This window comes from Strigops habroptila, chromosome 9 (assembly GCF_004027225.2).
Source record: "Strigops habroptila isolate Jane chromosome 9, bStrHab1.2.pri, whole genome shotgun sequence".
NCBI lineage: Eukaryota > Metazoa > Chordata > Aves > Psittaciformes > Psittacidae > Strigops > Strigops habroptila.
This window is the reverse complement of record NC_044285.2, coordinates 9,821,771-9,839,713: the sequence shown is the minus strand read 5'-3', so window position 1 is coordinate 9,839,713 and position 17,943 is coordinate 9,821,771. Positions and strand designations below refer to the sequence as shown.

The 17,943-nt window shown below is 36.5% G+C and overlaps 1 protein-coding gene across 2 annotated transcripts in view; it reads left to right on the top strand.

Moving 5' to 3' along the window:
- Positions 1 to 19: 19 nt before the first annotated feature.
- EFL1 (elongation factor like GTPase 1) overlaps positions 20 to 17,943 on the top strand; it is an 80,653-nt gene continuing 62,729 nt past the window's right edge. The window contains exons 1-12 of one of the 2 annotated variants that reach the window (XM_030498309.2): positions 20 to 110; positions 618 to 718; positions 1,350 to 1,417; positions 1,614 to 1,698; positions 3,101 to 3,234; positions 3,816 to 3,953; positions 4,840 to 5,054; positions 9,421 to 9,544; positions 10,439 to 10,515; positions 10,631 to 10,767; positions 11,574 to 11,696; positions 13,391 to 13,490. In XM_030498309.2, the coding sequence (XP_030354169.1) occupies positions 628 to 718; positions 1,350 to 1,417; positions 1,614 to 1,698; positions 3,101 to 3,234; positions 3,816 to 3,953; positions 4,840 to 5,054; positions 9,421 to 9,544; positions 10,439 to 10,515; positions 10,631 to 10,767; positions 11,574 to 11,696; positions 13,391 to 13,490 (1,292 nt within the window). In that variant the 5' untranslated portion in view covers positions 20 to 110; positions 618 to 627. Of the gene's footprint in view, positions 111 to 581; positions 719 to 1,349; positions 1,418 to 1,613; positions 1,699 to 3,100; positions 3,235 to 3,815; positions 3,954 to 4,839; positions 5,055 to 9,420; positions 9,545 to 10,438; positions 10,516 to 10,630; positions 10,768 to 11,573; positions 11,697 to 13,390; positions 13,491 to 17,943 lie in introns of those variants that run through there. The other variant, XM_030498310.1, reaches the window with a different exon arrangement.

Below are 17,943 nucleotides of genomic sequence, written 5' to 3'. Positions count from 1 at the left end.
TCCTGCGTCACGCGCGGGCGGGGCGGAGCGGGACGCGCGCGGGTTTCCGGGTGCTGGCGGCGGAGCTGGGAGGGAGTGCGGGGGGAGCTGCCACCCACCAACACACACCGGTGAGGGGCCGCGGGGGGTGGGCGGCGCGGCCTCTCCCTTCATCACCTCAGACCTGGCCCTCAGGGCACCCCCGCGGCCGGCCCCGGCGTGCGAGCGCCAGGGGAGCGCCGCGTCCCCCTCCCGGGCACCGGCCCCTGTGGTGGCTGTGCGCCGGCGAGGGTGCGAGCAGCCCTGAGGGAGGCGACGATGTTGCCCAGGAGAAGGTTGTGCCTCCCGGGGCACCTTCGGGCGCGCAGAGCCACGGGGCTGTGCGGAGCGTGGGAAATGAGAAACTGACCAACCTCAACCCCCCGCGGTGCGCGTTCAAAACAAACGCGGCCCCGGCCCTGTCAGTTTCAGCGCTCTGGGCGGAGGGCACATGGTGGCCGGGCGGCGTGACTCGCTCCGTGTGCCGGAGGCTTCACCGGGGAGTGGCTGCAGCCGCAGCTGGCGTAGTAGTTAGGGTAAAAATAAAAAGACTGTTTCTTAAGTTGCCTCGTAAACAAAACACTTCCCTCCTTTCACAGTCAGCAAACCATGGTCCTCACAAGTGTGGGAAAGATGGTCGGCCTCCAGAAGAAGACTTCTGGAATCCGGAATATCTGTATATTGGCCCATGTGGATCATGGTAAGACACGTGTTTGTGGCTGGCAGGAAGCACCTTGTGAGGAAAAGCGTGTGTGTAATGGTGTGATGTGTTTGGGTCGCTGTTTAAAGCAGTAGATTTTCACAGCTGTAGCTTTAAACTGTCTTAATCCTTACTCTGAGAAGTAAATTTGCTTTGTGCCCATTTCTTGTGCCCTGATGCAGCTTATTTATTAGAATTAAGAGAGAATTACAGTGTAATAGTTTGGAGGAGTTGAAACTGCTGAATGTTGGTGTAAATAAAATAAATGTGTGTGTGAGGTAGGCTGTTGTATTTCCACGTTTATTTAAGGGAAGAAGTTTGTTATGTAGGTGGAAATGTGTCTAATTGCATGATCTGTTGAGGTTCTGATGTAGTGTTTGTTATTTCAGCTGCTTTTCTGGTCATGATGGGTAAGGTTGCATCCACTCTTCAAAAATAAATTTGTGTGCATCAAATAGGTCAAGTTGAATAATTGGTTTGTTGTGGGTTTTTTTTTTTAAGTTGTACTTTTATGGCATTTTGAAGCCTTTAATAATGTTGATATCTTAGAACGCAAGATGTTGTCAGCATTCATAATATCATTGCATCCTTTTCTACTGTCTGTATTAATGTAAACTATTTTTCTTTTCAGGCAAAACTACTCTAGCTGATTGTCTAATATCTAGCAATGGAATAATCTCCAGCCGCTTGGCAGGCAAGGTAGCGTTCTACTGTCATTTGTAACAAACTTCTGGTGTGTACATGCTGTAATTGTAAATTGGAGATAATTAAGGAAATTCCATTCCTAGTCTTGCTCAACCTCATTTTCCCACAGTCGTACTTTTTGATTCTTGATAAGTAACTTGTGGAGATAATCCTACAGATTTATCACCTCTTCTTTTGTTTCTGTACTCAGCTGAGATATCTAGACAGCAGAGAAGATGAACAGATCCGAGGGATAACCATGAAATCTAGTGCAATTTCACTGCACTTTGTGAAAGGTAAGTTAAGTTGTTGATGCTGGCAAGTATAAACTTTAATACATATTTTGGTTAATTTTCCCTGTCTCTTAATTTTTTTGTTGAGATCTTTTTGTATGCAACTTTTCCTTTTGTGTTTCTCAGTGCTGGGCTATGATTCTGCAAAGGTTTGGGTATCTATTCATTCAGCTGTTAGCTGAGAAAAGTTCTATCTCAGGGTTACAGACGCCATCTTCAATCGTATCTCTGAGTGGAGGCTATATGAATAGTTGCCTTTATCTTTTTATTTTAGATCTTAATATTTATATTTTGATCTTAAGTCTTGAAATAGTGTTGCTTGAAGGCAAGACCTTCTTTCAAAAACCAACAAATTTAAGATGATTTTGTAGTTTAGTGTACTTCTGTGTCAAGGTGCCTGTTACACTGCTGTAAATTGTTCATAGGGTTTTTCTATAGTGCGGTTAGAGTGACATCTTTTTTATGGCTCCGTGAGGGTAAGATTCACCAGTCTTGTCCTCAGCTAAGCAAATAGAAAACACAGGATACATTACTTACAGGCTTGTGCAGAAAAAAGAATAACTAATTGCATGAACAGAAAAGCCACCATTAGCATTCCATTTCGGCTACAGCCAATTATAAAAAGTAGTTGAAATTGACGATCTTCCAGCTCAGTGTTGTAAACTGTGGCTGTTTTGTTGTTTTCTCTGAAATTACCTTGCTTTTAATGGTTAGAACATTTTATGTCTGTTGTTTTTCTGTCGTATTGAAATTTAGACTCCAATACCACCTCTTAAACAGGAAAGTTGTTTAATCTTATTTTGGTTATGGCTGATGATAAATGCAGTGAGTTCATTAAAAGTTGACTGGAGTCTCCACTGAGCAGATGTTTTTTGGGGAGTAGTATAAAAATATTAAAAACTTCTCCTGTATTGATATCTTGAAGATATTTTACTAATATGGAGCCAAAAGCATGTTTAAAAAGGAACACGAGGTTGAAATGAGGTATTTTGTCAAGAATATAGGGTTTATTTTTATGACATTCTGTCATGATTTATCTTTAAGATGCAGACTAATGCAGTCAATTTTGTTTTAGCTAGTGTTCTATTTGTAATGCTACTATAAGTTTGTTCAGGGTTAGGGTTTTTGGTTGGCTGGTGTGGTTTTGTTTTTAAATTTCTGAAGGTAGTTGGGCACTGAAAGATGAAGACTGGCATAAAGAGTGAAATTAAAACGAAGTAGGCACAAGCCACTAGATGTTACTCTGCTGACAGTTTTCCTCTTTTATTGGAGTTTTTCTCAAGTGTAATGGTTACTGTAGATCTAGTCCTTAGAAATTACTAATAGCTTAAGCAATTTAACCAGGTGGCTGAAAGAAATGTTTTTGAAAAGCGCTGTGAAATACTAATTTATTGTTTGATCCTAGGTGATGAGGAGTATCTGATTAATTTAATAGACTCCCCAGGGCACGTGGATTTTTCTTCAGAAGTATCTACTGCTGTCCGACTCTGTGATGGTTGCATCATAGTGGTGGATGCTGTTGAAGGAGTCTGTCCACAGGTGAAATAAAGAATATTAAATAGAGAAAGAAGGTAGAGAAGATAAAGCAAAGTCTTAAGTGTATTATGTAGAAATAAAAGATGAGCTGGTTTAAGAAATTTTGTAAAACTTTTAGTAAATGACAATGTACTTGAGGTATGAAAGGGTAGTTTCAGAGTTGTGCTGAAAAACTGAGCAGCGCTGGTGAGTGGGTCTAGTGATGTAGGGTTGAAACAGTGAGTATGCAACTTTTTAGGTAATGGAATACTTGTACAGAAAGAAATAAATGTCTGAAGGGAAATTAATATCCTTACATGTGCTCTTAGGGTATTGGAAGTGAAGAAATATGCAAAATAACATTGATGCTGCTTTGTTCATAAAGAGTGTTAGGTTGTTGTTGTGGGCATTTTTGCTGTGAAACTGCCGTTTTGCAGGATTCTGTAATAACTAATGCTATGTAGTCAAATTTCTGGTTTGAATGTCAACCTGTCCTTTACTATCTGTTTAATTAAATTTTAGAATTATATTGTAATTTTCTTTAACTTTTGTGGTATCAAGCTTTCTGTAATGGGTTTTTTTCTTAACTACTTCCTTCTTAATAGACTCAAGCAGTTCTGCGGCAAGCATGGCTAGAAAATATACGTCCAGTATTGGTGATCAATAAAATTGATCGCTTGATTGTGGAGCTCAAGCTCACCCCTCAGGAAGCATACTCGCACCTTAAGAACATCTTAGAACAGGTATTCGTGCTATACAGTCATGTTCACACAGCAGATGTTGTTGAGGGTTGTTTTTTCCCATTTTTCTCTGTTCTTGAATTGAGAGACACTGTAATTTTCACTACCTTACAGCTGCAATAAATTTAGTGCAACAAAACCAGTTTTTTCAAGCACTATAACATCTAGTCTAATTTTAAACATTGAGATACATTTATTTCTAGTTGGGTTTGAGTTTCATTCAGAATGCCCGTGGTAGAGGAGAGTTTTAAATGCCTCTTGAGAGGTCAGCAGGGAGAGTCTTCATTTTCAGAAATAATACGCTGAATGTTTTGTTCTTCCTGTTAAATTGACTCAACTTCTTCGGAGGTAGACAAATAATATCTTTAGACTGCTCCTGATATTAATGGATTTATGCAGGCATGAAGTTAAATCATCTTTTAAGTTTTAAGTTAAGTTGCCTTCAAACTTTGTGTTTTGGTTCCCCTCCATCCCCTCAAACTTATTTTTAAGAACTTACCTACCTGCTTTCCCTTTGCCCTCCTTTGTTGTTTGTTAGTTGGCAGTAACAAGTTTCTGTTTCACCATTCCTTGTTGGGAGAGACAAAGTGTATTACACATGATACTCTATATCTGATTCAGTCCTGATGTGGCTGACTTTGAGTTGGAATGTACATGGTGTTTAAGTCAAAATTTTAGTCTCATCAAACTCCCGTTGTGCTCAAATAGGCAGGATTAGATACTCAAGGTCTGTGGTTTAAATTGCAAAATGAATCACAGGCATGCTGTCTTGTTAAAAAAACCCCAAATTTCTCTTTATATTTTGGTGGGGAGAGGGAATTGTATTTTAATTGCAAAGGTTGTGAAAGAATGATTGACTCTTAGGGTGTTTTTACATATCCTTCTGTAGATCAATGCAGTCACTGGAGCACTCTTTACCTCTAAAGTCTTAGAAGAAAGAGCTGAGAAAGAAACAGAAAGTGAAAATGTTTCAGACACTGCACCAGGAGATCAAATTTATGACTGGAGTGCTGGATTGGAAGATACGGATGATTCACATCTTTATTTTTCACCAGACCATGGAAATGTGGTGTTTGCCAGTGCAGTTGATGGCTGGGGTTTTGGGTAAGCCTGGGATTTAGTTAATGACGACTTCTTTTTAATAATTACTGCAGTTAATCTTGAAGTATTTTCAGTTGTTTCATAATTCTGAAGATGTTTTCTTCTATTCTTTTGTAATATGCAACTGTATGTAATCAGTTCTAATGTATTATTAACACTGTACAGCTGAAAATACTGTCGGCTTTGTCATCTATGTGATAGGGACCCTTGTTTCACTTACACAGCAGCTGCTGAGCCCATATAGTGACCAGCCTAGCCTGGTAAACTTGTGTTTTATTAATTGCTGATGTTTGATAGGCTGTAATAGACTAGGCCAAAAACTGTGGCAGTAAAGGAGCTGTTTCACTTGTAGATTGGACTTCCAGACACAGGGACAGTGACAGTCATAGCAAGCATAAGGCAGGCAAGTGGCATCGGGGGGGCAGTTTCAGCTGTCCAGTTTGGTCCAGTACAACTCTAGGTCACAGCATTACTGTGATCTGTTTTTTCTGTACCAGACTTTGACTTGTCCTTGAAATGACACATTTGTCCTCAAATCTTTACGCTTATCACTCTTAATCTACCTTTTTTCTGTTCTTCATTCATTCAGGTACATTTCTCTTTACCTAGTATCTTTATATTTCTGTTTCAGCCGTTGTTAAAGAACATTGCAGAGATGTTTATGTGGACATAAGAATTTGGGGATAGAACAATTTCAGAAAGTTTTCTGGAATACTGTATTTGAATTTGTGATCAGTTCCGTTTTTCAGTCCTGTTTTTAGTAGTTAGTTTCAAAGGTCAGTAGTGTAGAGATTATACGTGTTCTGATTGCCAGCCACAAGGTGGAGTCGTTGTCTTCATCATGAAAATATAATTAAAAAGATGTACTCAGTAATACAGTGCATGTCTTTAATATTGCAAAGCCTTTAGAAAAAAATCAACTCCAGGATTTCTAAGTCAAAGCCAGGTTCTTAAATAAGGTTCCATGTGTAGCTTGTAGTCTAACACAAACATTTCTTATCACTGCAGAGGAGAGGGGAAATAAAATGTGCTATTTTAGTTTCAGTATCTGTCATGAATAATAATAATTTATAAAATGAAAAGTCAGAGTGTAAGTGTGTAAGGAAATGGAAAACAAATCTTCAAATTCTGACATGTTCTTTAGTCTGAAAGAGGTCTTTTCATGAGTATGTGTTTGAGGGGAGACGTTTTGAAGGCAAGACTGGGTTTTCTGATACCTTTGGTGATCTACACATTAACACACGTCTTGCCTGAAGTCCTCCATTTCCATATGGTGCCCACAGTCACTATTCTGTTTTATGATGTGCAGGGAAACAGTATTTTGATATCTGTAAGCTTTAGCTTTCCTGACTTGTGTTGAAATTCCATGGAAAAAATTAGTTACGGTGTTAAACTGTTACACAGTATGTTTGGGATGTAACTGTTACAAACTTACTCAAGTTTGGAGTCAGAATATGAACATTTTCTTTAGCAGATGTTGAAATGATTTAGAGCTCTCTGCTTTTTTTCATCCTGTGTAGATAAAGATTGGGCAATTTCCAGTTTACTTTTGTTTTGGATACTGGCAGAGCCTGTGGAAGGGAATAAATGAAAACAAATAGCTAAGTTTTTGTTTTGGGAAGTTCAGAGGTGGCTGAGGTTTAGTATTAGTATTCTAAGTATGCTGCCAGGGAATGCTAAACATTAAGAAAAATGTTTCTTAAAAAAATGATGCAGTGGAGTTCTTTGTTACAATAAGTAGAGTTATAAGCTCAAAAGCAATTAAGAAGCTATTTCTTTAGATCAAGCTACTTGATATTTGCAAGTAAATGATCAACTATTAAGATTTTATAGGTTACAGAACTACATTCTGATATAAACGTGGTCATAAACACCCTGTGATCACCTTTGTAATGCGAAAGCAAGCATGTTCTTAAATGGTAGGTGAATATAATGGTTATTTCTGTAGAAGTGAGACTTCAGGTAGTTGTCTTCCTTTCGTGACTTCTGATAATTTCTCTGCAGATAGAATTAGATTTCATACAAATGTGAGCTGGAGAAACAAACCAATTTTCTGCCACAAGTTTAGCAGAAAAATACTTCAATTTGAACTGCCAGACACAGGGGTTTACTGTGTGGTGTACTTGCAGGTTATGCATCTCATTTGTGATAACATTAACATAGAGGTAGAGAAGAAGATTTCTCTAAAACGGTGCTGAGGGCTTGAGAGTCTGTAATTTGTGGGTTTCAGAGATAAACCTTGTGTTAGTTTTCTGGGTTTTATTATTTTTTCACCAAAGCTTTTAGCATTTGGTATATGTTGGTAACTATTCTTTCTGAGACTAAAATGTGTGATAAATGATTGGACGTGGAATGATAACTATTCAAGCTTTAGTTGATTCTTTGTATTTGCTATGTCTCTGCCACCTGAAATGTTTGTCAGGTATCTTGAACCTTACTTGCAGCGTTTCTATAAGGCTGAAATCTAAATATTGGTTGTAATTTAGCTTCAGATGCGGGGAAGAAATGGGCCAGATATGACCTGTCTTTAGTTTTGTAATTGGAATATTGCTATACTGGAGAGGATTGACAGGCTTTCTGTTTATTCTTTGCCAATACTATACTGATATAAGATGCACTTAAAAAACTTATGAAGTTTATATTGAATGTGAGCTTAAAGACCATGTTTGCTAAGATTCCCCAAATTTTAATCCTCTTTTACTTTATATATTCAAGCTTTTTAAAAATTATATTAATTGAACTATCCAAGTACAAGATTGTATCTCGGCCAAAAGCCTTTATGCATCTAACTTAGGCATAAGGGATGTTAGTATTCTGCTGCTGGGTCAGGCTGTTCATACATTACACAATTGACTAATTTGTGTTAATCTGTTCTCTATCCTGCACAAAGTGTGCCTAAGGCTTGGACAAATCACAGGACTCCTATCTGCTAGTTTCCTTATTTGTACCTGTCCTAATTCTCCATTTTCCCTCACATCCTGAAAATGTTTTAATGGGTTTGTTGAAGCTTGGATGAAGATTGTTGGCTTTCTGATACTACTTTGCCTCTTATTATGAACTGGCGGGCCCTGGTTCTGATAAATTATATAATGAGAGGGAAAAGGAACATTTTCCTTAATTAGTTTCAAGAGGTACTTCTGGATTGCCAGCAGTACCCTGTGGTGAAATACACATCAGTTGAGCATTTTCTTAATCAGGGCAAGCCTTTGCTGTTAGGTGGTTCTGAGTTCTTTTCCTAAAGATATTATTACTTGTCAGGGCGGAAAAAAATTAAGCCATTAGGCAGTGCCAGCCTCATCCAGTGCAATTAGTATGTATGCTTTTCTCATAATCCTCAGGTGTTGAAAAATGCCATAAATACATATGCAGGAGCAGCTGGCACAGGTTCTCCACCTGTTCAGAATTTGGATTAGTTTCTGGAAAAAAAAAAAAATCTCATTTTTGGTTTTGGTTCAAGCACTCATAGCTTATGTCTTGCTGACATGGACAGGTCTTTTTTTAGGTGTGTAGGAATTTAAGAATTCTGGATTTCAAAGACAAGATTATCAAATATCACTGTTCTGTAAATAGGGTTGTTCTGATTGTAAATGTATATTTTTGTTTCTCTGTGCACATGGAGCAAATATGTGGATTTAGTTGTTTGGTTTTTTCTATTACTGCTCACTGAACATTTTCAGCAAGGAAACCATAGAATGTTCAGAAATACTTCTTTAGGTAGAAAGCGGCCTGCTCTTAGTAACTCTTGGGGGCCACCGAACCAGAGAATTGGCTTTTTAACACAGTTATGGCATTGCAGTTTTTATATTATTTTCTGGATTTTGCTCATTATTAAAGCAATGATTCAAACAACAGTTCAAACAACACTTTGTGCCCTAAGTGGTTAATTGGAAAAATAATTACCACCATCTGATGACTTGGGTGTGGCTCAGAGGAATACTCGGTGTTTAACTTGTACCATTCTGGTCACAGACCATAGTTAAATGTATTGTGGGATGTTTTTCATAGAATGAATTTGAATTAATCACATAAATATTTAGAACTTTTGTGTTATGCTTTTGAGTTTTTTACTGGGGAGGAGGGTAGGACACAAATATTTATTTCAAATAAACAAGTTCAGCCTTGAAGCTGACTTGAAACAAAACAAAAACATACAAATGCTGCAGACATTTTTGAGCTGTTATGACTAAATGTTTTTGCAGGTGTAAATGTTAAACAATGTGAGCTAAAGTGAATATAGTTGGAAAAATAGGTATAAACCAAGGATTTGAGATTTCTGTGTGATTTTTGCGTAAGCTGTCTGTTGCTTAGGCTGATAAGCATGTGTAAACAGCATTACACTTTTATCAAGATGCATTTTGTTTCCTTTCAGCATTGAGCATTTTGCCAAACTGTATAGCCAAAAGATTGGAATCAAGCCTGCAGTACTTCTGAAGACTTTATGGGGAGATTATTATCTAAATACAAAAGCAAAGAAGATAATGAAAGGTGATCAGGTAGGGAGGTTGTCAGAAATATTACCTGGTTTCTATTTTTATTTTTATTTTTATTATTATTATTATTATTATATTCCTCATCGTCTATTCTGAAAATTGACCTCAGTACCTTTTCACTCGACATAAATGGAGGTATAAAGTCCCTATGATAGCCTCCCATCAGCCCTTGGAGAAGAGAACATTCCAAAATTGACCACTGAAAAGCTAGGTGGAGGAAACCTCATTGGAAGGCGCTCTTAACTGTCTGTCTTCACAAAATAACCGACATTCCAGCTTCAAGGATTCAGCATAGCATGAAACACGCAAGATGAATGGAAGACTAACAGTGCAGGAACAAGAGTAGTGTGTGGGTCTCTGTCTTATTAGAAGAGTCCTTCAACAGTCCTTCAACAGTCCTCCAACAACAAAGGATTTAGGATATTCATGTTTAGCTTACGATTTAGGATTTAGAAAATCTTTTTGGCCTTAGTGAAATCCCACTGAATGCTATACCAAAACCTGAAAACTACTTTTCTCTTGCATCAAGCGTTTCCACCACTAAAAGTTAAGAGGGAAGGGAGTTTCCCTATTTTCATAGTGGCGTTTTTTCATGGGTGAGGATTAATAGCTACGAAAAGGGTGATAACCAAGCTCAAGGTAGACATGTTCTGTATTTGTCAGGCTCTTTTTCTGAAGTTGAAACACTTGTCCTTCGCTTTTAAATTTCATGTTTATTTTGTGCCTTACACCGTGCTTGTAATACAGGCTGTTGAAGTAGAAATGGATGATTGCCTTGATTTTGAGTAAAGATTTTTACATGCTCCTTAGGATAATGGTCAGTTAAAAGTGCAGTCTTAAGCCTATTGTGAAAGTGAGGAGTTGCTGGTAATTAGCTGTATGTTTATGTTCTACCAGTCAAAAGGAAAGAAACCTTTGTTCGTGCAGTTGGTGCTGGACAACATATGGAGTCTATATGAAGCTGTTATGAAAAGGTGAGATGATCTATAAAGTTTTCATGGGATCTTTTTCCATGTTGTAGATGCTTGTTATGTATTGCTACTGTGTTTGTTTTGTGTTTTTTTTTTTAATCTATTGTTTTCCTTACAGAGACAAAGAAAAAATTGAGAAGATAGTCACCTCTTTGGGACTGAAAATTGGTGCACGGGAGTCACGGCATGCAGACCCTAAAGTTCATCTTAATGCCATTTGTAGCCAGTGGCTACCAATATCTGATGCAGTCCTCTGTATCCTTAAAAAAAAATACTAGGTTTTGTGCTATTGGTAATTCCCGGACTTCAAAGAGAGCATTCACATATTTCAGTGTGTGAATTGGTACAGTTTGTTTTCTTTTTCACATCTGTGCCTATGCTAGCTGGACCTATTTTCTTGCTTGTTTCATATCTACAATTAGTGTTATATTTCTACCAACTTCATGCTTTTATACATATCATTTTTTAAAGAAAGTAAGTTATGAAACTGGAGGTAGTTTAACAATACACTTTCATTATGTAGTTTTATATACAAATTTTAATGTTTTTGCTGAAGGATAAGCCAATCTCTTTTTATAATAGTATCTTAGGTCTTCTGCCCATGAGCTTCTTTAAGTATCTGGTGTTATGTTTTAGATGTGTGCGTTCTTAATCCAAGATCAGCCTTTGCTGTTTGTCTGCAGTGTAGACAGTCTTCTCGTTGTTTAGATCATAATACATACTATATTATAGTAGGAATGCACAAATTATTGATGTATAAATCCTAATCAGTTCTATAAATCTTGCCCCAATTGTGCTATTCTTAGTTTCACAGTTGCACATAGGGGCAGCCACCCCTACATAACTATCCCTTCTGCCCTTAGATAAATGCCAGAAATTGTTGACGTGGGAGGGAGCTGCATGCACTGTAACAGACAGAGATGGATTTTAGCTGTCTGTCATTACTGACAGTTACTGCATGAGGTTGATTTAAAGAAATTTAAAGCATTTGTTTTCCTTTCGTTAGCATTCAGTAAGGAAATATAAATATATAAATGTATATCCTTAGCAGTGTGTTTTAGCCATGGTGTGTAATAAACTTCCCAGTCCTCTTGACATCACTGCAGAGAGAGTGGAAAAGCTGATGTGTGTTGGAGCTAGAACATTTGATTCTTTGCCACCAGAAACTCAGGAACTGAAAAGTGGTGAGTAGGCGTTCTCCCATTAACTTGGAGGTTGTTTCTGTCTTGGTGGTTTTGCTTGTCTGTGGATCATAAGATGTGTAGTAATCTGTGCTTAGGTTCATAATTATTTTATTTGTCATAACTTTGTTGATGTTGGTCAGTGGACTGTGGTAGTATTATGTCTTATTTTTATGGCCATATATTTTTCTTCAGTCCCATATATTCATGGTTTTTAGACAACTTGAGCTGCACATGATGTAAGGTCTAAGACTCTGAAACTGGGCTTTTTGAAGGATAGGAGGATAATACTTGGTTTTAGTTCTAAACCAAGTTCTAAACCAAGTTCTAAACCTAGTCTTCTTCTAGTAGAAGTTACTATGTGATTGAGAATTAAATATTTTACCAACTCCTGTATTAAAATCATTAATTTTTAGCTAGGAGGGATTGGAATTTGGATTTAATTTTTACAGCTATATTAATTAACTAGACCCAGCTTTTGGTAATTTAAAATAAAAAACCTTTTTTGTTGAATTTATGGCTAAGTAGTTTTTGTACTGAAAATAAGTTAGTAAGATGTAGCTTAGCTGTTACTACAAACATTGTCATTAAGAATTTCAACTTTTCAATAGCTCAAGGTATAACTTGATTTCTTAGTTAATTTGTATATTCCAGAATGATAAAAGATTAACAAATAAAAACAAGAGCTAAAAGACTTGCAGGGCAACAAACATGTTTTGTTACTCAGAGTGTTAAATGAAGATATGAAATCCTGATATTTTGAAGTTAAAGTTTTACCATCGACTTCCTTGTGATCATGATTTTATGTCCAGTTCTGGCAGAGTTTCCAGCTTTAACTTAGACTTCCTCTTCAAGAAGGGATTACTAGTGTATTCAGGTAGTGTTATGTTGAACTTTGGGGTGTCTATATGCAAAAGTAAGCAATAGGAAGTTTGATAATGACCAAGTCCTGTGTTACAAAATTATAATGGGGCTGGAAAGACTACATTCAGTGATTTAACTTTGCTATGGCAAATGAAAATACTTTGCCAGGCAGTAATGAAAATAAATTCCGTGTACAGATGGAAGAGAGGAAGTAGGAGAAGACGCTTTATTTTCTATGTTGTTAGAGGGTTTGAATGGTATTGTGTCTGTTTTAAATTCGATGACATGTTTCAAGTTGGATGAAAAAAATAGCTTATGGGAATTTCCTAAGTGTTGAATGAGTTTTGTGTAGCTCTTTCATCCTTTGAGGAATAACCATTCTTGCAGTTAGTTGTTAGGATTTTGTGAAGACGTGAGCATCTGAATGTTTGCAGGACTTCCTCCTTTAGTTTGAAACAGAGAGAATACTTTAAGGTACTGAATAAATAGTTTGATCTTCATGCTAAGCTGCTCTCTGTTTTTCATTCTAGTCTAAACCAGCCTATGAACCCAACTTTAAATATCAAACCAGTATGTTTAGTTGGAGTATATGTAGATGGTTATCAAGAGTTCTATTTCTACAATTTTGCTAGTTTGAAAAAACAGATTTGAAGATATGGACAGTGTTAAGTAGACAGTGGACAGTAATTTTCTACTTTTCCTCTTGTCTTCAGCATATTATCCATTGAAATAGGAAATAAACAGTAATTCCTATAAAATTCATGGAAAGCCATAGTTTTGTCCATACTTTTGGGAAAAAATTGTGCAAATTACTTCCTTTTATGTTTCTTCAGCTTTTATGAAATGCAGTAGTGAAGGAACAGCCCCGGTTATTGTCTTTGTTTCCAAAATGTTTGCTGTTGATGCAAAGGCATTACCACACAATAAACCAAGGTAAGAAAATGTAACATTTAACTTTATGATCAACATTAGATACTTTAAGGAAAAAAGTTATGTTGCAAGTGTGGATAGGTTGTTTTAGACCCAAGGAAATAATTCATGAATTCTTGAGATAAAATCTTTTCAGCAAGTAGAGATTTTCTGAATGAGATGATTTTTTAGTCATACTAGTTTTAGAAGAATTAGCAGATTTGTTGATGAGTAAACAACACATTTGTTGGAGAATAGTACTTTTGTTCAAATATATCATCCTAATGCATACATTGTATGCTGTTTCAGGATGTTTGGTTGAAAATATGATTGAGTTGTAATGCTTTTTTAGTTTTTCATTAAGATTGTGTTGGCATAATCATAACAACTCCAAGAAACACTTCCTATCACAATTGGCATAATAACTAAGTGATCATCCAGTTCATTGCAAGTGCAAAATAAAATGGGTTAATTAAAGTAGTCAAAATCTTGACTTTTTACAGTGAACTGAAAAGTATTAGTACACTTTAAAAATCTTTTTGTTGAAGCTTTTTATTGTTTAATGACCATCTTTCTTTGAGGGATAGATGCTTCTTGACTTCATTTCCCTTGGCTGCACTGCTTTCAGTTGAAGCCATCTGCTTTTTTACAGAGGAAATGTACTTTTTTGACGAGTTTATAAGAATGGGTTGGATCTTAACCTTTCATCCCTCTAAGTCTCTGGAGCATTTTCAGTAGTCAACTTTTGTATTAACTGGCCATTTTATGTTTTTCTGGGACTGTCACTCTTCAGTCAAGTAACATTGAAAATACTAATCTTTACTAAATTAGACTGATTCTGAGTAAAAATGTGCAGAAAATGGGACTGTTGATGTAGTAATATTTGAAAGCTTTACTACTATCTTAGGTTCTTCACACACTTCCTAGATTTATTTTCAGTTTTTTCATTTTTATCTACGACTCTTCCACCAAAAGTCTTTCTTGCCCTAAGTTAAGGGAAAAGATGCATTGCACTTATGGGTTGACCGGACACTAGGTGGTGCGGTTTTGCTTTGAGTTCCTTCCTTAAATGTATCTGAAACAGAAGTTCTTGCTCAGGTACTGGTGCAGCACAGCAGTGCCATTCCTGCTTTGTCTAGATTCCTGGATATATACACTAGTTACAAATAAGAGAAGACGAAGACTACACTGGGACCATCACTTCCTGATAATGACCTGCTCTTTTAGTTGGGAGGTTTGAGATTCTTTTACATGATGGGGATGTAACAGAGGCAAAGGTGGCTTTTATGTACACCAGACACAGAAATTCGTGGACATATTTTAAAGATTTTCATCAAAATTAAAAAAAAGACAAGCTACTGCAAGTCCTGATTTGATTGTTTTTATTCATTCTATGTCATTTGCTTATAAGCCCTTTGCTGCATGGATAAACTCAACTATCCTTCAGTTTCTTCTCTGATACTCATCATACATTTTTCTTGGTGGGTTTTTAATTTTCACCTTAGTCATCCCCCTTCAAGAAGGGAACTGTTCTATGTGTATGGTTATATGCCGTGTGTTAAACTTTTATTCCTTTAAAAGAGAGAAAAAGTTCCTCAAACAGACAAAAGAATATTTTGAAGAAACTTGCCATGTATCGTGGTTCAGAATATGTTTATGACCATCTCAGAGTTTTTTCGGTGAATGATGCCCTCAGTACAGAACTTAGGCATTGTCACTTACTGGTTGTATTTTCAGCTTGGATAAAAAAAGTGCTGCTGTTAATTTTATTGGTGTTCAGAATGCAAATATGATTGCATTTCTGTCCGAAAATCTAAACAAAAAATTTAGATGAGTTAGGCTTTCTGAGATAATAGTGCATGAGAGTCCTGTCTATGAAAGGAGGAGACTGTCCTGGAATTCTTTCTAGGAGACTTGGAGGCATATTAGTGGTGACTGTAGAGAATATGTCTTTTCTCTCTGTTTATTCAGGAAATTGAGAATTGCAGTGTCTTGCCCTGTAATTTGTGTGTAAAGTGTTTCTTGCTGGCCTTAATAGTAAATTATTAAATAATTTACTAATTGGCTATTATTAAAATGAAACCACATGACTTTTTCTTTGAGATAAACAGTCATTACCAGCACCATGTAATTTTGCTGATGAAGTAGTAGTGACAATTTTGTTTTGAAGTCACAGTTGGATTCCCTATTTTTTTAAAAAATAGTAATATAGCTAAATGTGTACTTCTTGATATTTTTAATCATTAAGATTCTAGAAGGAAGCAGTTCTTGATTAAATCAGAAAAGGAGGTTAGTTTTAAAGAGGAAGGAAAGCTGTCTCTGTAAAACAAAATGTAACTTTTAAAAACCCAGTATTGTGTAAATGTGGCTCCTGAGCACGTTTTGAGTTATATTGGCCACTGCATACTATGTGCAGTTACACAGTGACGATTGTGCTTAACAGAATTGAGTGATGATTGTGTGGAGTGTGAGAGATATTTAAACCGTCATTCCATGAGGATGCTCCATAAGAATGCCTGAAAATAGGGAGGAACAAAGAATACATACAGTATGTCGATTAACGGGTTTTCATGTTTACCTGTTTAAGAACATTAATAAACGCTACATGTTCCATTTACATGTTACTTTTGAGAAGCCATAACTGTTTTCTTGTATATTCTGATGTTTGACTGCTGGACCTATCTGCTGCGTTATGTGCATCCTTTGGGAGGGTTTTTAAGCATGTTAAATCTGAGATGTTTCTCTAGATTTTTTTATTTTTTGGCAGGACTTATACTTGCAGAGGGGGGAAAAAAAAAAGTAGATCCATGCTCTGTCATCTTTTTTCCTTCTGTTAAGTAGTATTGGGTAATGTTACCTTTTAGTACATTACTTAAAAGCTGCAAATTGACTTTGCAGTTTTTATAGTTTGCCTTATTTCTGCCATCTGCTTGTAATACTTCTTAAGCATAGGTTGGGAAAAGCAAAAAGCTATTCTAAGTCCAGGGTGTACAGTAAATGATAACAAAAGTTGGACTTTGAGTTAAAACAACCTCTTTTGAGACTGCTGTTGGCAACCAATATCTCCTAGAAGGTGACTTTAAAACTTAATAGATTCTATACTAAACCTGATATGTTTTTACTTTTACTTTTTAAATAAACAAAGTTTGTCAGCTGTTACAACAGTGGAATACTTGGGAAAATAATTTATGCTCGTGTTACAACAGGTTGGCAGCTGCTATTTGTCTTTCTTTGGAAAGATTTGAAATTTGACTTTTATATGGTACCCCTATGTCCGGGAGTTTTAATCAGGTTTTCTAAAGAAATAAGAATTGTGCAAACACGTTTTGTTTTCCACTTTCTTCTGTCTGAACTTCTGAAATAATTTGCCAATTCCAACAAAATCAAATAAAAGTGTGGATTTTCTGAAAGTTGATGGCTGGGCAGAATAGACAAACAATGTCTACTACAATGTCTACGATGCCCCCTGATAAGAGAGTATAGTGTGATCTCCTTCACTTCAGATATTAAAATATCTAAAACCAAACCTAGAAGGAAATGGGGGCATATTGGCCTCTTTTGGAGTTACGTAATGAGGCCTTGGTAATTTAATGGTGCCTGTGCTTATTTATTAAGTATTGCTGTGTGCAGAATTAGGTGTTCATTCAGTATATGCTGTTTCTTTCTCTCCTTTCTACCAGTGTTTTACATTGAACAGCCATCTGAAACAGAATGGTTGAGTGTAGGTATGTAAGTAAAAGTAGAGTTTGGCATTTATGTAGAGTATAAATGTTCCAGTTTGCTCTTTCTGAAGTTCGGAATTCTGTCTTTATCTAACCTCATGTGAAAGAGAAACATATAGTAATTTGTTATGATTACTTTCAAGTAATTTTAGTTTAAATTGTATATCAGATATTTGTTACGATGAAATCCTCTACTAACTTTGTAGAACTTTGTGTAAATGTCACAGTGATGTGATGCAATGTCAGCAGTAGGAGGCAAACCTTTTTATGTTACTTCGAGTCCATCGTTCTTACAGTCCTGCTGAATAATATAAATAAGTAGAGTACACTAGAGAAATTCCATTTCTATTTTTCAGTGGTAATAAAGAAAAATCTGTTGACCAAATAACTTGATGTTCTAAAATTATTTAATGACTGCACTAGGGGATATAAAATCTGTAATAACCTTACCATTTTCCTCTAGATAAATTGGAAGGTACTTCTTTCTCCTCAGTCTGCTTGTTATCAGGATTTTTTTTTTTTCACTTGAAACTTGTACTTTTTTACCATGAAACATGCATTTTCCCATAGAATTCTGCAGGAAATTGTGACATGGTCTAGTGTGACCATGCGTCCCTGCCTGTGGCAGGGGGGTTGGAACTAAATGATCTTACAGTCCTTTCCAACCCAAACCATTCTATGATTCAATGATAATTCTTTCTTTGTTTTGTGACACAGCTTGTTTGCATGTGTAAACCAACAGATAGTAGTGTATT